The sequence below is a fragment of the Dendrobates tinctorius genome, unplaced genomic scaffold, assembly GCF_039654945.1.
Source record: "Dendrobates tinctorius isolate UK_male_01 unplaced genomic scaffold, ASM3965494v1 ptg000126l, whole genome shotgun sequence".
NCBI lineage: Eukaryota > Metazoa > Chordata > Amphibia > Anura > Dendrobatidae > Dendrobates > Dendrobates tinctorius.
In genome coordinates, this window is record NW_027361794.1 from 19696959 (window position 1) to 19720245 (window position 23287).

General features: G+C 41.9%; 2 protein-coding genes across 2 annotated transcripts in view; both read right to left on the bottom strand.

Annotated features, from left to right (window-relative positions):
* Positions 1–23287, bottom strand: part of LOC141047065 (uncharacterized) — a 570550-nt gene that overhangs the window by 414076 nt on the left and 133187 nt on the right. The gene's annotated exons all lie outside the window — the stretch shown is intronic.
* LOC141047075 (uncharacterized) overlaps positions 1025–23287 on the bottom strand; it is a 94297-nt gene continuing 72034 nt past the window's right edge. Inside the window, exons 2-7 of the mRNA XM_073542017.1 lie at positions 7326–7457; positions 7017–7196; positions 6810–6933; positions 6629–6726; positions 6343–6433; positions 1025–2242 (exon numbers count right to left, since the gene is read on the bottom strand). Of these exons, the coding sequence (XP_073398118.1) occupies positions 1194–2242; positions 6343–6433; positions 6629–6726; positions 6810–6933; positions 7017–7196; positions 7326–7457 (1674 nt within the window). The 3' untranslated portion in view covers positions 1025–1193. The remainder of the gene's footprint in view (positions 2243–6342; positions 6434–6628; positions 6727–6809; positions 6934–7016; positions 7197–7325; positions 7458–23287) is intronic.

Below are 23287 nucleotides of genomic sequence, written 5' to 3' on the forward strand. Positions count from 1 at the left end.
TGTTTCACTGTTTATGCCTTGCACCTGATTAAAGCTTGAAACCACGTTTATTGAAGAAACCCAGTGACCTTGCTTTATGTTTTGCATCCTGCTCATCCTGCTGCCAGACACTCACTAGTGTCTCCCCGAGCCGGCCGTCTGGTCCCATCAGTCGTGCTGGCTCACCCCCTTGGTCTTACCCCTGACGCTCCCTGTATAGGGGGTGGTTCCTCACTAGGTCAGCTCGCCCTAGGTGGGTGGGTGCCACTGCCCAGAGGGTCCACTCAGGTCCCGTGCCTGTTCCGATTGGACCATCAGGAAGGTCCCGGAAGGACGCTGCTATAAAAGGTTCACATGGCCGTTCGGCCATGCGCTAGTATAGACTCCAATGGTTATCTGTGTGTATGATGATGGATGCATATATCTGGTGACCGACTCCTTAAGACTCCCTCCCTCTGGTTATGTTTGTGTTAGGGATTCAGAGTTAGAGTCAATGCCCATGGGTGGCTATGCTCACACCACTGTGCTCCTAGTACTCTGCACACACTAGCGTCCGATGGTGTCACCCACTGCAGATCACTATCGTACCGCGGCTAGTGACTGTCACAGCCTGTGCAGCGCCGTGCGCAACCTGTGTGCTTATCTGGCCCAACCCTGGACGATTAGTGGCATCCGCCTGAGTGGCACTGTGCACACTTGCACGCTTTGTCTGAAATCGTATCCCTTGCTGGCACCGCAGTCACAGCGCCGAGCGCTGATGGTCTAGAGGCACTCTATCTCTTGTTTCTGGGACAGAGTCCTGTGACCGTTCAGCAGCGCTCCCTTTGCCGGGTCCTTTGATGTAAACAGGCTCCAGCGTTTCTTTGGCTCTGTGAGGTAACAGTTTGACCCTGTACACACCGGATCAGTGGTTAACCCACCAGTGTTCAGTTAGTTCTCCGCCATTACTGAGCAGCAGTTTTCCATCTCTGCACGGTGGACCCCGAGTTGCGATCGCACTTCCTTATATTTTATATTTAGTGCGATCCGCAACACTAACAGAAGGTGAGTATGAGTGCTTTTATTTTGACCAGGCCAAACATGAGGAATGACAAGAGGTTGTGTAGTAGTGGACAACCCCTTTAAGAAGATACAATTTTCAGTTAAACGTTTTCAAAATTGTGAACATTAAAAAGTCTTTGTCCCTGTGTGACATCCCTGATGTTTATTAACAGTTAATTTATGGATAAAACATTTCCCACATTAAGCACATGAAAAGGCTTCTCTCCTGTGTGGGTTCGCTGGTGTCTATTAAGATTCGATTTCCGGTTAAAACCTTTACCACATTCTGAACAGGAAAAAGGCTTCTCCCCTGTGTGAATTCTCTGGTGCATAATCAAAGCTGATTTCTGGTTAAAACATTTCTCACATTCTGAACAGAAAAAAGGCTTCTTCCCTGTGTGACTCCTCTGGTGGGTATTAAGATTCGCTTTCCGGTTAAAACATTTTCCACATTCTGAACAGGAAAAAGGTTTCTCCCCTGTGTGAGTTCTCTGGTGCTTAACAAAATTTGATTCATTTGTAAAATATTTCCCACATTCTGAACAGAAAAAAGGTTTCTCCCCTGTGTGGGTTCTTTGGTGGATATTTAGATTTGCTTTCCGGTTGAAACATTTTCCACATTCTGAACAGGAAAAAGGCTTCTCCCCTGTGTGAATTCTCTGGTGCTTAACAAAATCTGATTTCTGATTAAAACATTTCCCACATTCTGAACATGAAAAAGGCTTCTTCCCTGCGTGAAATCTTTGATGTACAACAAGATTGCATTTCTGGTTAAAACATTTCCCACATTGTGAACATGCGAAAGGCTTCTCCCCTGTGTGAGTTCTCTGGTGCTTAACAAAATCTGATTTATGGTTAAAACATTTCCCACACTTGGAACAAGAAAATCTATTCTGTGCTGTGTGATTTTTTTGATGTTTTAGTAAACAGTTTTCGAGGGGAAAACTATTTCCATATTCTGAATATGAAAATGACTTTCTTGCTTTTGGGGCAATTTGTTTTTTAAGGTTTATTTTGTGACTTTGATTTTCCTTAGTAGTCGGTAATGAATCAGTAGACAGGACCTGTTTCAAAGGATCAGATGACAGATCTTCGCTGTGAAGGGAAGATGGTATATCTGGAGTAATGGCATTCATTTCAATTGTATCCTGCGGAATCTCAAGATCATCTGATTTAAAAATTGAAGATGTCAGCTGTCCCTCTCTTCTCCTGGTACATTCATCTGCCAAGAATAAAACCAATCATTATTTTTTAGTAAAATATCATTGAATTTTATATTTTTGAAAATTTCTACTTAAACGGTCAGTAAAATTAGCAAGTTATGTAAAAAAAATTACTCACAATAGAATGACAGTTCATTATTAGTGGTTCAAAGGCTCTTAAAAAGCAACATGGCTTACACAAACCCATCCAGCAATATCCGCTATCCCAAAATTCAAATCTTCCCCTCACTTATGAGCCTTGCAGTTTGCTCAAAACACATTTAGCAGCCATGTATTTGGCGTTACTACAGGGAGAAGAAGCCACTTAATTTATGGTGCACACGTCTCTCCTGAAGCACAATCTGGGCACTATGTGTTCAGTAATAAAATGGCAAATATCCTATTTTCTCTCCAACATCCACTGTGTGTTAATTTTCGGAAAGTGGCAGTGGAGTAAAAGTTGTCACTACTCCTATAAATTAATTCACTGTGGGCTACAATTTCCAAAATGGAGTCACCTTATGGGAATATCTACTGCTCTAGTTTTCTGCCATTTTGTCATATTAGGAATTCTGAAGATAATGTGTCCCATCTCCTCAAGGATCTGCTACTGCAACATCTGCTTCTGTCACCAGAGGCCACCTTATTAATTCTGCAGGCGAGGCTGGTGATGGAAGAGTCATTGGAACCAGAAGCTCTGGGTGGCACAGGCCCTGTCCAGCCAATAAGATTAGGGTTCCTGGGACCTCTAGTACCATCAAGTCTGGAAGCTGCTAGATACAGCCTTGTTCTCCTCTTGTTCAGTCCTGTGTGCTCAGCTCCCAGCTTGTGTATTTGTTTCTTGTTGCAATCCTGGCCAGTTTACGGACTACTCTAGTGTCTTCAGATTTTGTACTATCTCTGCCCTTCTGGTTATGACCCGGCTACCTGATTCTTCTTCCCATCTCACACCACAGAATAGCAGGTAACACCGTGGCTCAAGCCTAGGGGTTTCTGTGTAAGTCCAGATTTATGTATATGAGTTGAAAGGTGATAAGCAAGGCAAACCTTGGGATCTGGAAAATGGAGTAGATAGTGCCAAGTCTGTTTGTTGTGGACATTTTTTGGGCTGCCATGTGACCATGAATAGTGCCCCCAATACACTGTGTCTGCAAAATATTCCAGAAAGATCTGCATTCAAATAGCTAAATGGTGCTCCTTCCCTTCTTAACACTGTCATGTGCCCAGAGAGTATTGTACAACTGTATATAGGGTAATTATGTAAAAATTATAGTCCTTAACCTCACAACTGGGTCACATTCCGTATGCAACTAGAAACAATTATACCCTCATAAAATACAAGGATGCAAGGAATGTATGAAAAATATATACCAAAAGATAGATTTATTAATTCACACACATGTACATGTCAAAATAATGGATGCTAATTAGTCAGAAACCATAAAACAGGCAGAAACTAACACATAACCATAGGCAAAATTATCACTATATAGCTCAGGGGTCCATATGTAGTTATAACTAGCAGCAAGTAAACCCATTAATGGTAGCAGCAGATATGGATGTGGAATCTTTGTACTCTAATATCCCACACCAGGATGGATTAAATGCCTGCAAAGTCTTCATGGAAAACACCGGGAATGATGCGAATTCTGTGGTGAAACTCACAAAATTTATCCTCACCCACAATTACTTTGAATTTGACAATAAGAGCTATTTACAGGAGAGCTATGGGAAGTAAAATGGCTCCACAGTATGCAAATCTCTTCATGGTCAAGTTTGAAAGCGACTTTTTGTCCTCATGTCCCATCAGGCCTCTGGCCTACTACCGCTTCATTGATGATATTTTAATCATCTGGATGGAGTCTGAGCAACAGCTAAAGACATTCCACGAACAGTTTATTCAATTTTATTCCACCATCAACTTAACACTCAACTATTTCAGCACTGAAATTAACTTTTTAGACACCATCATTAAGCTAAAGAACAATGAAATAGAGACATCCCTGTATCAGAAGCCAATCGACCGTCCAACATACCTTAAATGGGACAGTTTCCATCCAAAACACACAAAAAACTCTATTGTCAACAGCCAAGCCATCAGATACAATCGTATATGTTCCAACCCCATGGATAGAGACAAACACCTTGGTCGCCTCAGAAAGACCTTTTTGAATCAGGGCTACCATCCAAGAACAATTGAAAACCAAATTAAAAGAGCCACAAGAATATCAAGGAATCACCTGCTACATTACAAAGCTAAAGAAGAAAATAACCGGGTGACTAGTGGTCACCTACAATCCAAATCTGGAGGTGCTAAGGGGAGCTGCACGGAAATTACAACCTTTACTGCAAAAAGATAGCCGATTACAATCCATATTTCCAGACCCCCCACTGCTGTGATTTAGCCAGCCCCCAAATTTAGGAAGCATAGTTGTCAGAAGCTCCCTGTCCTCTCCAACAGCTGCAGGAACCTTTCCTTGCAACCAGAAAAAATGTAAAACCTGACCGTTTATAATGACCACGGACAAGATAAAGATCCCCAACTCGCATCGGGACTGCGGGATCCCGGGTACTTTCGGCTGCATCACATCTAATGTGGTGTACTTAATGTCCAACTGGGGGTCTGTATGTGGGGGAGACAGGGCGGGGACTGGGAGTGGGGATGGATTCTCATCGTCACACAATGAGAGAGGAGGGAGTGGATCTACCTGTGGCAGGACATTTTTGTATCCCTGGCCATGGCATGATGGACATTGGATTACTTGTACTGAAGGGTGACTTCAAGTCTTGGAGAGACAGAGGGGTCTCGGAGTGCAAATTTGTGAAGGCTTTTGACACATTCAGTGCAGGAATGAATGTGTCGCATTGATTTGTGTCTTTTTGCATCAATTGAGGAGTTTGCTCTTCGGACCATCTGAGGTCATCACGGCACGGGGCTGGACCCCATCGGAGGGCAATAAAACTTTTGCGGTCCTTATCTATGAACTGCTCCAATGTTTATGTTTAACCCTCTCCCGTAATGACAATTCTGCTTCACATCGCTTGTCTTTTCTGTTGTGTTATTTCTATACTGTCTTGTGTATAAATATGTCATTTTTCAGATGTTGTATTAGTCTAGCCTGATGAAGAGACCTGAGTAGTCTCGAAAGCTTGCAATTTTTTTTACCATCTTTTCAGTTAGCCATTAAAAGGTATCAACCACTGAGGACTCTCAATTCTAAATATTGTTCTATGACCATGTGATATTTCAGTTTCTCTTTTTTTAAAAATTGCAAAAATTTCTACATTTCTTTTTTTTTTCAGTCAAGATGGGGTGCAAAGTGTACATTAATGAGAAAAAAAAATAACTTTTTTGAATTTACCAAATAGCTGCAATGAAACAAAGAGTAAAAAATGTAAAGGGATCTGAATACTTTCCATACACACTGTATATTTCAGCCATCAACCATGCACAAATTAGAGACATATCATGGCTTGGGTGTAACATTTTTTGTATAGTTTATCGAAATCTTGTTTGAACATAGTCAATTTTAAAAGAAACGGGAAAGTCAGCATGAAAGGAAACGGTCATGATATCCTACAAAAATTCACACTTGACCCTCACTGCACATTTAATGTTGTCGATCATAAAAGTTAAGTTTGGTCAGAAAGACTGGACCTGGTCTTGTAGGGACCATATGAGACATTCAGCAGCACAGAAGGGAGAGAAGGTGGATTCATCCAATAAGATATCAGGGTTCTAGGAAGCCAACAGCATCATTTCCCTCCGCTTTCTCTTACAGACCCATCATAATACTTTTCTTCAAGTGATTTTCTAACTTGTCAGCACATTCTATGTACACTGTCATTTGGCTTTGTAGTTTACAGATCTGGGCAGGCAAGGGTCAGCGTCTTCTAATTTAGGTAGGTGAATCTTCCAGTTTGTAAGTCCTATAGAAAAGGATTTTCAATGCCCAAAGTCATTTGAACAGTTTTTGGTGGAGGAGAATGTTGTGGTCTAGAGGAAAAATGGTGATCAAATGATTGTGATACGGCCGGACTACACCACCGATAAAGCAGCCACAGCTGGTGACTGAAAAGAGAATCTGTGACTTCTCTGCATTTAGTGGTTACTACTCACCTGGGTAGTCATATGTAGGAATCTCTTCTTTACACCACTCATCACCCCTCACATATGTCTCTGTAGTATTAAGATGGGTCAGATCTTCACCCTGAAACAATTATAAAAGTCACAGACAGATGGAGAAGTCACATCTATGATCAGCTCTAATCCTGCCATCTCCACCGGTCTCATTACACAAGTATAAAACATATAATACTGGTGGATAAAACAACACTGAGCACAAGACCTTCACAGCCGTCTACACATCATAGGGGAGATCTCAAGACACCTTCTCTCCATCTACCTGATGATCCTGAGGAACATTGGGATCTTCTTGTTTACAGTCCTGTGGAAGAAGAGGATGGGGACATCTCTCTGGTGTTGTCCTCTTACTGGATAGATCTGGAGGAAACACAAACAGGGATTGAATTCATTCTTTACATACAGATAATTATAGGCCATGTGTATTTAGTCCTGTCTATTACCTGGTGATGTGAGGGGCTGGGGAACCTCCATCATGACGTCCTTGTACAGATCTTTGTGTCCTTCTAAATACTCCCACTCCTCCATGGAGAAATAGACAGCGACATCCTGACACCTTATAGGAACCTGACACATACAATGATACCGTCATCCCCCCAATCCCTTCATAGCGTTACTGTATAATGTCCCAGCATTCCCAGCAGTGTCACCTCTCCAGTCAGCAGCTCAATCATCTTGTAGGTGAGTTCTAGGATCTTCTGGTCATTGATGTCCTCATGTATCAGGGGGTGAGGTGGAGGCCCCGTGATTGGGCTCAGAGGTCTTCCCCATCCCTCAGACACAGGGTCCTGACAGCGCTCACTAGAGGTCTTCTTCACTACTGTGTAATCCTGGTTATGGAGAGACACATTAATAAATCTCCCTACAGACATTTCCAGAGTCCTCACCTCTCCAGTTCTGTCCATCTGTTATTCCCATAGATAAGAATGATGTAATGTGACGTCATCAGAATCTCTCACCTCTCCAGTGAGACGGAAGAGGATCTCTAGGGTGAGGTGTAATATCCTCTCCGCCATCTTGTCTCTGTCCATATTCACAAATGCGCAATTCGGAAAAAGATCTTCACTGAGAGGATCCGATATTGTAGAGACCTGAATGAGAAGAAGATGAGCCAATGTAACATTATAACAATCCTGTGTAATAATACAATTACTGGAGATAATAAAGGAAACATATGAGGAGATAGAACGTGTAGCTGTTGTATTCTCTAGTCATATACGGACTGGATCACAAGTTGAATTGCTGACTTAGACATCTCCTCCATGCTCCCAATCACTGGCTATGTTACTCACTGCTTCGGGAGCTGATTAGCTGTAGGAATGACAAGATCGTTGGGTCTGACCAGGAAATGCAGAGACTGGCGGGGACCCAAGCTGCAATGGTATTTTTATTATTTTACAACATACTGCGTTCTTCCCTGACATCTACTAATAAAACCTATATATTTAGGCCACAGACAACAAGCAGTTTCTCCCTCGGAGTCGGCAGCTGAATACGTTTCTCATAGACTCATCTTCCATAACGCTAATTCTCGTCTCATTTACCGACACTGGAATCGGCATTAGCAATACTGCAGGAGATATTCATTACACGGGACAGGAGAAATAACTACTTCATGATGAGGACGACATCTTCATCTTCTACTACGGCTCTAGAAACAGATTTGGCCGGAGTCCGTCACTGACTCCATCCCCACCGGCCGTCTATATGAAGGTTTCCCGTCTTCCCCGCACTATAATCTTCTATCACGTTGGATCTCAGGTCTGAGTCACACACAGAAGTTTGAGGCTTTTATAAAAGCTTGTTTGTAAGAACATCATGACAGGAGATATATGAGGCCAATGTCTCCATGTACAGTGTTTTTTTTCATATGGTAGGGATATGATTTTTTTTTAGCATTTTCCATAGGCTTCCGTATATTACATTAAAAACACCCAAACAGAAAAGTTACAAAAAAAGTTACACATTGTGTGTGGGGGATGGCATTAAAGTGAGAAAATTATGCTGTGTGTAGGAGCAAAGAAAGAGGCACCATGCTGCATCAAGAATGAGGATAATTGAGGATTTATTATCTAGTGGTTTAGGTAGCAGCACCTCGTGTTTTCATAATGTGTGTGGAGGATGGTGGTAATGGGGTAACATTATACTGTGTGGGGGCCAAGAAAATGGCACTGTAGTATGAGAGCAATACAAGCTTTCTTCAGAAACCCCCCCCAAATATAACTTTTTATACCAACCCCACAATCTGTGACTCTTCAGGGAAAATCGCTCTCTCACCATTGGATTAGAGCTGATACTATGAAGCTAAAGAGACTAAACAGACTTTCTGTCACCTCCATAAAGGGGCACTTTTCCGTGTTTGTCAGAACTGTCCGAGGATTATTAGAGGTGATAGTTTCCCCCAATTAGAAGGGACACCTGTGGATATTGGGGTCTTTACCTGCTACAGTCCTGGTGGGATTTACTCAGTAAAATGCTGGAATAACTTTCTCCCAAAGGGTTAAATGCCGTCTGTAACTTCAATGTCTTTCTATGAAGCTTTTCTCTGAACTTTCTTCCTCTGTTTTCTGCCGTATTTCTATTACTCTTTGGAATCAGAAATGTATTAAAGGGAATCTGTCACCTATTTTTTTGCATATAAGCTGCGGCCACCGCCATCAGGGGCTTATCTACAGCATTCTGTAATGCTGTAGATAAGCCCCAGATGTAACCTGAAAGAGAAGAAAGAGAAGAAAAATTAGTTAGATTATACTCACCCAGGGGTGGTCCGGGTCCGATGGGTGTCGCGGTCCGGCGCCTCCCATCTTCTAGCAATGACGTCCTCTTCTTTGCGTCCCATCGCGGCTCTGGCGCACTGCTCTGCCCTGTTGAGGGCAGAGCATAGTACTGCAGTGCGCAGGCGCCGGGAAAAGTCAGAGAGGTCCGGTGCCTGCGCCGCGACAGAAAGCAAAGAAGAGGACATCATCAGTAGAAGATGGGGGTGCGCCGGACACAGACCGCGACACCCATCGGACTGGACCGGACCCGGACCGCCCCTGGGTGAGTATAATCTAACTTGTTTTTCTTCTCTTTCAGGTTACATCTGGGGCTTATCTACAGCATTACAGAGTGCTGTAGATAAGCCCCTGATGGCGGTGGCCGCATCTTATATACGAAAAAATAGGTGACAGATTCCCTTTAAGTCCTATAGAAACTGCGGAGAAAGAATCATTTCTAATTCTGTTTCCAGGATTCTTCTTGTGGGAATTGGCTGCAATATCCCTTGTGCAATTTTTGTTACTATTAATGCGCCAGTAATTGGGAATCTCCAGCACCTACCTCCACCCGCAGAGCCGCACTCCACATATATGGCTGCTCTGTGCGCACAGGACCTGTGATGAGGTCACAGGAGGGGAGGAGTCAGGGGTCACATGATCTCCGGAGTGCAGACGCTACATGGAGACTTTTCCTCGGTCAGTGACATTCCCGCCATTATTTCCCCTCACTACTGGCACAATTACCCCGCGCCGCCTTTTCTACACACCGAGAATGTATATAAAGGTTTGTCGAGCTATTCTGTTAATGGAGCCAAATAATTTGTTCCCATCCAGGGTGCCTATTAGCACTAGGACTACTGGACTCGTGACCCCGACTAGAACTACTGAATGTAGTCATTCTGACTACTGACTTGTTTTCGTTTATTTTTAGAGTTTCATTTGTGGTTATTTATTAATAATTATATTTTTTTTAATGTATTATTATTGTGAGATCCAACAGTAATGCTTTGGAATGTTTTCTTTCTGATTTTTCATATTTTTCTACAGGAAATAACAAAAGTAAACTAAGTAAAACAATAATAATAGACGTTTTACAATCATTTATTATTAAAGTGCACACATATAAACAACAACTCAAGAACAACAAGCAGAGAAAATGACTACTAGGTCAGTCAGTGCTCCTTCTCTTCAGTACCTGAAGAAGGCCATTGGGTTGATACCGGTTGTACTTCATAGTAACGTTTTATTGAGATTCAGCTCCAATTCTACATTTTCCTTCTCCTCCTAAAAAGTACGGCATAATTGACCTTCTAAACATTTGTTGATTCGCATTTCAGGCATCATCTTTCATTTACGGCGGTACATTGCCCACACAAAGACTTACGGCAAGTCATACAATAGCCAACAGATCTATTATTTTTGCTTTTTTTTTTATCTGGCAAAATTTTTTTTGAAGCATCACATCTGAAAATGTAGTCCTGGACATATATACAGTATATATTCATATAACACAGCATACAATGAGAATCACCAGTAACATATCCCTGCTGTTCTGTTCGCTACCACTATACAAATATAATGTTTGTCCATTTTTGACTGGACCTATAAAAGTCTTGATGTTTTAGCTAATTTATACATTTTTTCGCAGAATTATACTGCATGTGAACATGGTTGATCATAAACAAAAGAAAAATGAAAAAAAAAAACAAGTAATTTTTATCGTTTTCGCGTCATAAACCATTACATTGCATGATTGCTATATTCATGCATATTGCCCATTTGCAGATAAAAAAATATTCTTTCTAGCTGTAAACTATAACTAATAACATCAAGCTGTATGCAAATATAGTTTTTCCACCAAAAAAATTGCTGCTTCACACTATACAGTACAAAATAATCGAATAATATGACAATAAAATTTTGGCTCATCTTTGATCGTTTTTAAGAAATCTCAAGATGGAAGAGGCCAGGAGCCATTTGGTGAGCTGCATTTCTTGCTACATGTTCACAGATTTACCAGTGGAAAAGCCAAACTTCACATGCCACAAATGCAAGCTTGTGTCCCTGTTGGAGGAAAAGTTGCAAAATCTCGAAGAGAGGTTAGCTACGTTGAAGATCATTAAGGAAGGTGAAGAGTTCTTAGACAGAGCAGAATTATCTCTTCATGTTACAGAAAGAGAAGAAATTCGAAGTGCACCTGAAGAAACAGAGGAATGGAGACATGTGACCCAGAGAAGCAGGAGGATCAGGAGGCAGTCAGCACCCATACTGCTCAGAAACCAGTACCAGGCTCTCACGCAGGAAAACAATGAAGAAATACATCAGGATAAGACTTTGCCAACAAACAACAACCTTGTACGCCTTCAGAGTCCTCCTGGATGGAGAAAGAAAAATGTTGTGAAGAAGAAACGGAGAGTGGTGGTCATGGGGGATTCCCTGTTGAGAGGAACAGAGGCAGCTATCTGCAGACCGGATATAACTTCAAGAGAAATGTGCTGTCTTCCAGGTGCAAAAATTAAAGATGTGTCTGACAGGATATCAGGACTCTTCAGACCTACAGATGACTACCCATTCCTGCTACTACATGTGGGGATAAATGACACCGCAAGAAACGACCTGGAAACCATCTGCAGAGACTTTGAAGACTTAGGCAAGAAAGTGAAAGAACTGGGAGCGCAGGTGGTCTTCTCTTCCATCCTCCCAGTGGATGGCCATGGAACAAGGAGGTGGAATAAGATTCTGCAGGTGAACAACTGGCTACATCGATGGTGCCGTCAGCAACGATTTGGATTTCTGGATCACGGAGTGAACTACTTATACGATGGACTACTTGCTAGAGATGGGGTGCACCTTACGAAGACTGGAAAGCAGGTATTTGGAAGTCACCTTGCTACACTTGTAAGGAGAGCTTTAAACTAGAACAACATGGGAAGGGAAGCAAAAGACGAGAAAAAGCCATACACCTGACAAATGCTATCGAGAACTCTGCTATTAGAAGTGGAAAGGAAGAACAAAGACGAAAGAATCTAATTAATAAAAATATTGGAGAAAGAGAAACCAATCACAAACTAAAATGTTTCTATACTAATGCACAAAGCAAGAGCAACAAACAAGGAGAATTGGAACTACTAACACAGGAAAAGAAATATGATGTCATTGGAATCACTGAAACTTGGTGGGACAATACACATGATTGGAATACAAGACTAGAAGGATACAACTTATTTGCAAGAAACAGACTTGATAAACGAGGAGGGGGTGTCGCATTGTATGTTAGAAACAAGTATATATGCACAGAGATTGAAGCTTCAGAGACTGGGAGTTCTGTGGAAACTGTTTGGGTAAGAATACAAGGACAGAACAATGGAAAGGACACCATTGCAGGCATTTACTACAGGCCGCCTGTGCAAGCTGAAGATATGGATGAACTCTTTATGCATCAAATGGCCAAGTTCTCCAAAAAATATGACATAGTTGTCATGGGAGATTTCAACTATCCAGACATTTGTTGGGAATCTCTCTCAGGCAAAACTAACAGGTCAAGGAAATTCTTATCCTCTCTTGCTGACAACTTTATCTTCCAAAAGGTAAGGGAGAAAACAAGGGGAACTGCTACCTTGGATCTAATCCTTATAAACAGGGAGGAAATGGTTGAGGAGGTAAAAGTGGCTGGGACCCTAGGAGGTAGCGACCATGCTATTTTAGAATTTTGGATAACTAGAGGCGGAAGACCTGTGAAGACTCAGACGTCAAGGTTAGATTTCAGAAAGGCAGATTTTAAGGGATTCAGAAAGAGAATTGGAGGGATCCAATGGCTGGATATCCTAAAAGACAAAAATGTCCAGGAGGGATGGGAAATCTTGAAAAATGAAATTCTCAAAGCACAGTTGTTAACAATTCCGAAAAGAGGGAAGAATAGGAAGCATTTAAGGAAACCAGGATGGATGAACACAGAACTTAAGCACATGCTAAAAAGGAAGAAAAAAATGTTTATAAAATGGAAAGAGGGAGGCATATCTAAAGAAGAATATAATGCTGTCTGCAGAACCTGCAGGGCACAAATCAGATTAACTAAAGCTGAAAATGAATTGAGGCTTGCAAGAGATGTCAAAAGCAATAATAAAGGATTTTGGGGATATGTCAAAAGTAAAAGAAAAGTCAAAGATGCTATAGGATTTTTACAGGATGAAAATGATGAAATGGTAAGACAGGATGTTGAGAAGGCTGAACTTTTAAATTCCTATTTTGCATCTGTTTTCTCTCAGAAAGGAAATGTAACATCAACTGTTATTCACTGTCCTATTAAGGGAATAGAAGAATCCAGGATATCTATAAACAGAAAGATAGTGAGGAAACACTTAGCTAACCTAAATGAATTCAAGTCTCCAGGTCCAGATGAATTACACCCCAGAGTACTGAAGGAGATAGCAGAAGAAATTTTTGAACCCCTCTCCATAATCTTTGAAAATTCTTGGAGAACAGGAGAAGTGCCAGAAGACTGGAGAAGAGCAAATGTTGTTCCTATCTTCAAAAAGGGGAAGAAGGTGGACCCAGGCAACTATAGGCCGGTGAGTCTGACTTCTATACCAGGAAAGATCTTTGAACAAATTATTAAACAACATGTATGTCAATACCTGGATAAGAATGAAGTGATTAAACAGAGTCAGCATGGGTTTGTAACTAATAAGTCATGTCAGACTAACTTAATTTCCTTCTATGACAGTATCACTGATTGGGTGGATCAAGGAAATGCTGTAGATATAGTATATCTTGACTTCAGCAAAGCATTTGACAAAGTCTCTCATACAATCCTTATTGAAAAACTGACTAAGTATGGAATGGACAAGGCAACTGTTAGGTGGGTTCATAACTGGCTTAGTGATCGGACCCAAAGAGTGGTCGTAAATGGCTGCACATCCAGTTGGAAGAATGTCTCAAGTGGGGTACCACAGGGCTCTGTCCTGGGCCCTGTATTGTTCAACATCTTTATCAACGATTTAGATGAAGGAATTGAGGGTAAACTGATTAAATTTGCTGATGACACAAAGCTAGGAGGGATAGCTAATACTAGAGAAGAGAGAGAGAGGATTCAAAAAGATTTAAATAAACTGGAGAAGTGGGCAGCAACTAACAGAATGGTTTTTAACAGGGAGAAATGCAAAGTACTACATCTGGGCAATAAAAATGAAAAAAGCATATACAGAATGGGAGGAATAGGGCTAAGTGACAGCACATGTGAAAAAGACTTGGGTATACTAATAGATCACAGACTGAATATGAGTCAACAGTGTGATGCAGCAGCAAAAAAAGGCAAATGCAATTCTAGGATGTATTAACAGAAGCATACAGTCTAGATCACGTGAAGTCATTATTTCCCTCTACTCCTCTTTGGTCAGACCTCATCTGGAATATTGTGTCCAGTTTTGGGCACCACATTTTAAAAAAGACATCAACAAACTGGAGCAAGTTCAGAAAAGAGCGACCAGAATGGTGACCGGTCTGCAAACCCTGTCTTATGAGGAAAGGTTGCAGGATTTGGGAATGTTTAGTTTGCAAAAGAGAAGACTGAGAGGAGACTTAATAGCTGTCTACAAATATCTAAAGGGCTGTCACATTGTAGAAGGATCAACTTTATTCTCATTTGCACAAGGAAAGACTAGAAGCAATGGGATGAAACTGAATGGGAGGAGACACAGATTAGATATTAGAAAAAACTTTTTGACAGTTAGAGTGATCAATGAGTGGAACAGGCTGCCACGAGAAGTGGTGAGTTCTCCTTCAATGGAAGTCTTCAAACAGAGGCTGGACAGACATCTGACTGGGATGATTTAGCGAATCCTGCTTTGAGCAGGGGGTTGGACCAGATGGCCCAGGAGGTCCCTTCCAACTCTACGTTTCTATGAAAATGTTGTATCTGCTAGATACTTGTATGAGTTTTTTGAGCTCTTATGTCTGCATGTGTTCTCTTTGTCTCTTCAGCTGAACTGAAAGTAAACTTAAGGTACTGTCACTATGACCCGGTCAGGATCGCTGGTGCATCGCTAAGTGGTCGCTAGTGAGCTGCCACACAGACAGATCTAACTAGCGACATCGCTGGGGACGGGGGTCGCTACTTACCTGTCAGACGCGGCGATCCTGACGTCCTCCCGCCCGGCTCCAAGCATCGCTCGTCGTCACAGCAGGAAGCGCCGCAGGAAGCTGACGACGAGAAGCGGTCCTGAACGTTCTCGCGCGATCAACGATAACCAGCGGGGGAGCGGTCGTAGGTAAGTATCAGACACAGCGATATCGCTAGCAATATCGCTATAACGTCACAAGTTATAGCGATATTGCTAGCGATATCGCTTACTGTGACAGGCCCTTTACTATCCAGACCACTGTCTACTGCTAGGACCAGAGAAAAACAACACCCTTCTTTAGCATAAGATAAGAGCCTACAGTATTACAAACAAGCTCTTTTCAGTTCAGCATTACACAGTAATAGAACCAGGTAACACAAGAAAAATGTGAAAAGTTGACATCTGAATTGAACTACATCTATATGAACAGCGGGGTAAATAAGATACAGTGAAAAAAATATGCACAAAACTTTACAGCAACATTTAGTGACAAAAGGACAGCAAAATATAGTAGGTAGTCAACATGACTACCTTTAGCAGTTAAAGGTAAATTTTGAAAAAAACGTGCAATTTTTTCACCAAAATTATTTATTGTCACAAAATCTTTTTTCACATCCTATTTGAGGAAAAGTCACCGAGTCTCAAGCCGGAATTCCGAAAAATGTAGTCACAGAAGAGAAATATAAAGTGCAAGTAGTCAAAATGACTATACCAATAGTCCTAGTGTTAGAGGTTGAAAAATGAATACATACAATTGTGTATGAGGTGATCTCCACTCTATTGGAGGCCAAGATTCAAGAATGTATATTAAACTATAAATCAAAATATGGTAATATAATATGGCATCCAAAACAGATAACCACCAAACACAGCCGTCATCGTCACTATACAAAGTCCGTAATAGGAATCTTCACAGTTGTAAGAAGTATAACATGAAGTTGCAGTGGGTAGGACACTCATTAAAGCTTGTCAGGCATGTAACCTACCCTGCTGTTGCATCGTTCCAGTGTGAACCTGTAGGTACTTGCCGGTGCCGGTCTATTGCTGCGGTCCAAGAAAGAAAAGTCCAGCTCTGTTGGAGAAAGGACTGAGGTGCGCACGGCTCCGTTGCAGTGGAGAACAAGGTGCGTACGTGTAGAGCCAGGGGCGCTCCGGCCGGTAGCGTCTCTGGTTACTCGGCAGAAAGAAAAACGGCAGCCGATGCTGTGAGAAAGCGTTTCACGTCACACAGGTACGGATTGGCTATATGGCCAATAAGCAGACGGCTTTCAGGCAATACATGGTTCCCCTTCCTCAGGGTGTCTTTGCTAGGATGAACAGAACAGCGCTTTATAAGCTCGCACTACGTTGTTTTCATCACTCTCTTTCTCTCCAAGCATATAACTAGATGTTAACACTACCCACCAATATTAAGCTCAATACAAGTTTTTTTGTGGCATTCTATGAGCTAGCTTCAAGACAAAGAATTTTTTCCGATATTGGAAATTTTTCCAGAAAACCATCAACTTTATTCAAAAAAATCTTCATGGTTAAAAAACAATACATGAGGGGGGAGCCCCCAACTCCTGATGTGTTTCGGACCTGAAATGGTCCTTCCTCTAAGGCATACTGACATAAAATCAACATATGTTCTCAACCAATACAAAAGCACATGCAGCTAATCAAGGAGACCACTTTCTTCATGGAATGTGGTCAGACAGAAAAAAAAACGCATGCCACTGTTATAATACCACACAGAGTGCCTATGTGCATGCTAATTTCATGTGCATATTAAATAAAGATATCAATATTCATCAATCATTGTGAACTGAGAAAATTGAACTGAGATCTGCATAAACATTAAATTCTATTAATTTCCAAACCCTTCTTTTTATAAATACAATATGCCAAAATTTCCTAAATTGATACAGATGTTTTGACAAAAATAAAAGAAAGGCATTTTGCAAAAGGTTAGGAAAATGATCTCATAAAAAAAAAAAAAAAAAAGTGCATGCTGATACCTAAATGCCGCAATGGATATATATACGCATACCCATTTTCATGTGCATATTAAATAAAGACAATATAATTAGTCAATCACTACAAATTACCAGCATAAATATTCAACCCCAATAATTTTCATCTATTTTCTATTATTTCTCTAACATTCAATGAGAAAATTTTCAGTTATCCCATATTATATGGAAAAAAAAGGGGAAATCGAAAAAAAAAGGATTGAAAGATTAAGAGCGAGATGGAAGTATAGAAGTTAGATAGTAACGTCTACCTCTCTACGTCTAAGGCATATAGATTATGGATATATTGAACATAACAAAAACTGCAAAACAAGCAGATCTCAATTCAAATCCGTAACTGGTAGTTGTCTTTACAGGCGTCTTTCAGTCCTATGGATCCTATTAGGGGGATCCATGGAATATATAGTGAGTAAAGTAATACAGCCTGATATTACAGTAATATAATGTGAACTCAACTTATATGCTGATCTAAGATCTTATATGAACTGAGACATTCTATATAATGGGAGAGGGGAACATAAAACTCTATTAAGCTATATCTAATTATATTCTTCAAGAAAATAGTAATCATCTGCAAACTGTCCCATTAGAGAAGACCAGATTAATTTCAGGAGCTCATATGATTGTCAGGTTCCTTTCCAGTCTAAGTGCATCGTCATCAAGTACTTGATCAATTGAGCTTTTTCTCAGATGTGCTGGAACTCTCTGTGGCAATGGTGGAGCAGGTGTCCAGTCAGATTTATAGATTCTGGGAATATCCATAGCATCACAGAATGGTCTCATGCCGCTTGGATATTTCAAAGCAAACATTGTTCCATTTTTCTCGACCTGAAGCTGAAAGAAGCACCCCCAGGAGTACATCAGGCCATTTTCCTAGAGGGCATCAAGTAGTGGTTTCAACATCCTTCCTTTAGCAAGTGCCATTCAGGATAGTTCTGTGAGCAATTGCATGAATTTTCCATTGAAATTAACATGGGCCATGATTGCCTAGTGTACGGTGCGCCTTGTCGATCTCCAGCTCCTTATCAATAGTACCAACAAGGATATTATTGAATAATGTCCGCAGTGTTGGCATAAGCGCTTGTGTATTCATACTTTCAGGTACACCCCTTATCTGGATATTATTGTGATTTTCTTGGTCATCAACCACATTATCACAATGTTTTTGCTGGCTGTGAAAATCCAGTGTTTGTTTATGACTTTAAGATGGACCACACCTTGTGTGACATCATCCTCTAATGTCTATACTTGGTCAATAAGCTGTTACATGGAATACGAGTACCGACACCTCTGGAACAGAGCCATAATGGAACGCGAGAACAAGTGTTTTTTGGTGAATAACAAGACCCTGTTTATGGTTAAAACATTTCCCACATTCTGAACAGCAAAAAGGCTTCTCCCCTGTGTGAGTTCTCCAGTGGCTATCAAGATGCGCTTTCTGGTTAAAACATTTCCCACACTTGGAACAAAAAAAAATTATTTTTCCCTGTGGAAATTTTTTGATGTTCAAGAAAAGAATTTTCAAGGGGAAAACTATTTCCATATTCTCAACGTGAAAATGGCTTCTTTGCTTTAGACGCAATGCATTTTTTTAATGCTTATTTTATGACTTTGATTTTCTTTAGTGGTCGGTAATGTTTCCTGTTTCAAAGGATCAGATGACAGATCTTTGCTGGGAAGGGATGATGGTATATCTGGAGTAATGGCATTCACTTCAGTTGTATCCTGTGGGATCTCAAGATCATCTGATTTAAAGATTGAAGATGACAGCTGTCCCTGTGATTTCCTGGTACAGTCATCTGCCAAGAAAAAAAACAAAATTTATTTTTGAATAAAATATGCTTACATTTTATGTGTTTGAACATTTCTACTTAAACTGTCCTTTAAAATAGCAAGTTATGCAAAAATCTTAAATTATTCACCAAGACAATTGTTCTGCCTTCTTCCACGTATGACGCTGTGTGGATTCTGGCATACGGCTTAACCTTTCATCCACTCCCAGAAACAAGACTGTGTGGGTGCTTAAGTCGATATTTATTGGGATGATATGGACAACAATGGGAGATGATAACAGATGGTATAGTAGAACACAGTAGTAGATGAGATCAGGGGTTGTTGTACAAAGTTGTAGATGATATCAGAGATTGTTGAACACAATGTGGATGATTCAGTAGATTGTTGTACAAAATGTGCATGATTCAGGTAAAAACTATGAGAGACAGATATAATGCAGAATGTCAGTACTGGTAGATAATATACAATACACAAATACTGGCAGGTAATCACAGCAATACAAGGTACTATCACAACAGTAGCATTAAAACAGGATGCTGTTATATAGGCAGCATGCATTATATGGAAGCTGAGCAGTACAATATACACAGCAGTAAAAGAGAAAGATGTCTAAAACAACTAATGGCTGCAAGTTTTGCACTGACTGAACAGAGGATGCATATCAAGAGGATGCATATAACTAACATGCATTGCAAACATCATAGGGGGGGCTGCATTATAGCTGCTAACACAGATGCATAACATAGTTTACATAAATGCATTAAACCTTACAGGAATCCACTTGTTAAAAGCAATGGTTTTGTAGGGAGCTGAGCAGGTGTGAGCTACTCAGAAGACAGCTGAAAATGGTTACATGTTGTTGACCAGGGCAGGAAGAAGGGGCGGTTCTGAACAGTTAACCATTTGGGGAACAGAAGATTCCAAAGGCATGAATAAAAAGGAGAAAGACAACTATGACACCTAATGGCCATAGCTGGGACAGCACTTAAAATATCTTGCTGCACAGAATGGGCAGAACACTCCCTGCTTGGCATCAACGGATGCCACAATTTGACTCTTTTGGGGATAATAACAGTACAAGTTCAGTAACTGGCCTGAGGAACAGTTTGTTCTATCCAAGTTTGCTCACTTTGACCACTACCTTGCGCACTTTCACATCCTTGCGGGGAAGAGGCTTGGTGACTAGGCCGAGTGGCCATTCATTACGATGTGACTGAGTGTCTTTGGCAAGTACCACATCGCCTGGTTGGATGTTTGGTCAGTCTTTTTGCCACTTTGTCCTGGTTTGCAGAGTGGAGAGCTATTGCTTCTTCCATCTGTCCCAGAAGACATTGGACACACTTTGCACTCGCCGCCATTGGCATCTGAAGAGGTCCTTATCGTTGAATTCTCCGAGTGGAGCTCTTGGGACACAGGTTTTCTGTGTGAGTAGCATTGCCGGAGTAAGGACTGTCGGGTCTCCGGAATCACTGGAAAGTGCTGACAGTGGCCTGGCGTTCATGATAGCCGATACCTCGGCCAAGAACGTGGTTAAACTTTCAAGTTTGAGTCTGGTGTTTGCTTGCAAGAAGATAGAGTCTAGTGTCTTGCGTACTATGCCTATCATTCTCTCCCAGGCATGTCCCATATGCAAAAAGTGTGGCGGATTGAAAGTCGAGGTGCTTCCTAGCTCACCTACAGTAGGTACCTATCCACATTAGTGATGTCCAAATTGGAAGGGATTTGGAGTTATCTTGCCGCTTCAATGAAATTCGTACTTCTGTCGGAGCAAATATGCTTCACAGGGCCTCCGAATGCGGTGAAGCGTCGAAAGGCATTTATGAAACTTGAGGTGTCCATAGACTCGATTACTTCGATATGAACAGCTCTGATGGACAGACAAGTGAATTGAACTGCCCAACAGTTTGCTTCAGTATTGGCTTTCCTAGTGCGTCAAGTAGCCACGGACCAAGGACCGAATACGTCTAGTCCAACGTTGGTGAAGTGAGGTTCGGTATTGAGTTTGTCGCATGGAAGATTGGCCATCTTTAGATTTTGGAACGAGTCACGGAGTTGCGACACGTAACACAGTTGAAGATGAGTTTGCTCACGCTTCTCTTTGCGCCTACTATCCAAAGACCAGCAGCTCGCAGATTCCCTTCAGTGAACGGCCTTGGTGTCTCATCAAGTCATGATGATGCTGAATGAGCAGGGTTGTGACGTGATAACATCCAGGGATTATTACCAGGTGTTTCTCTGAAACTTCTCCTTCAGCTTCTTGAAGACAGCAACCTACTCTAAGCAGCCCGTCTTGGTCAACAATTGGATTGAGCTTCTTTAGCACGCTGTCTCCAGAAATAGGTTGTCACTTGTTGAGGTTGTCTTTGACTATTTGTGTATCCATGCTGTCCAGGAACATCCTATCTTCCATGGACATCGCTACCTTGTCGTCCTCCTTTGTCCTGTGGAAGACCGTACATCCCATGTGGTCTTGTTCACCCTCACAGGCGTGGTCTTCATTGGTAGGTGCTGAGGAAGGGCAAGGTAGTGGAGTGCTATTTGGCAATTCCTTTACCAGCAGACTATTGTGACATGGCCGGAAGAGAGATGACGTCCATTTTCTAGTGTGCTGGTAAGCATACTGTTGACTGAGGCCAGCTTGTGTGCTCCTCCTAGACAGACGTCTCCTATGATGACCCATCCAAGGTCGAGCCTCTGTGCATACGGAGCGTTCCTGGAGCCATTTAAACATCCTCTAGCCTTGTGAACACGTATTATATCTTTTCCCAGAAGTAGAGCTATTGGGGTTCCTGGATCCACCTCAGGTATCAGGTGGGCTATATCCTTTAGATGGGGGTGATGTGTCGCCACCTCCCGAGAAGGTATCTCTCTCCTGTTGTCAGGAATCTAGTTGCACTCCAGGATGGTCGGTAGCGATAGGCAGGTTTGGCCATCTATGGACTCCACCTTGAATCCGTTTGCTTTTCTCCCCGCCGTCTCAACGGTACCTGAACACATCCTCAGGGTGTAGGGAGAACCAGGGCCTACAATGCTGAAGTTGTCAAAGAAGATGGACTTGGCTAGAGACCTGTTACTTTTGTCATCCAGGATTGCATATATCTTGAAGGCTTTGTCTTTGCGGCCTGCAGGATAGACTTGGACAAGGCAGATTTTTGAACAGGACCTTCCTCCTGTGAGTCCCTTACAGTTCTCCATACATTGAGAGCTGACCACAGGGGTATCTTTGCCAGTGTCCTCCTGCTTCCCATCTTGCTCCTCTGCTTGCGACAACGCTCATGGAGGTGATTCAGGGTGCAAGGCTGTATTGTGATCCGTGCTGCTGCATTCTGCAAATTTCATGCTATCTTCACAGTTTCATGTCGCCGTCAAACTCAGGGCCTGCTGTCCCGGCCTTGGCCACTAGGAGGCGCCGGACTGTCACATCGCCGTCTAACTCGGCACCTGCTGTTCCTGCCTCGGCCACTGGGAAGCGCCGTGGTTCGCCCCCGATTGATGGCGGCAACAGAGATGGGGCTCCTGCGCAGGCATCTGGTGGACACAGGCTCAGCTCCTCTGTCAGTCTTGAAGGGGTTGGTGCATCACCATCCGGCCTGGTCCTGGGGGCGGTCCTGATGACATCATCAGTCCGGGAACCTGTGAGGGATGACCTGATCCCACAAATACCTTGGGACTGGTCTTGCAAGCCGCCGGATATATTCTTGGTTCCCCTGCGTGCTACTGTGTGATTTGCTAAAGTTAACTCTGACCTCAGCCTGGATTTCTGACCATTCTATTGCCTGCCGTTTTTGTACCTTTGCCTTTCTCCCGACTTTTGACGCTGACCTTGGCTTGGATTCCTGACTAGTGTTGAGCGATACCACCTGATATTGAAAAATATCGGATCGGATTGGATCGGCCGATATCAAAAAAGTATCGGGTATCGACGATTCCGATCCCGTAAGTCCCATTCAAGTCAATGGAACAGAAATATCGGAATTAAAAAAAACCCTTTCTTTCCTTGTAGGTTAATTCTACATGAAGAAAAACAACTAATAATAATGCAGAATGTATTGTGGGAGGTGTAGGAGACATTAAAGCCATAGAGGTTTAGCGCAATCAAATGGAATAACAGGAATTAATTTTTTTTTTTAAAGACGCTCGGAGTTACAAAGATATTGACTATGTTAACCTCTTTTATATTTTGTCAGATATGTATGTTTCACTACTTCCATGCTCTTCACCTTCTTTTTTTACTTCT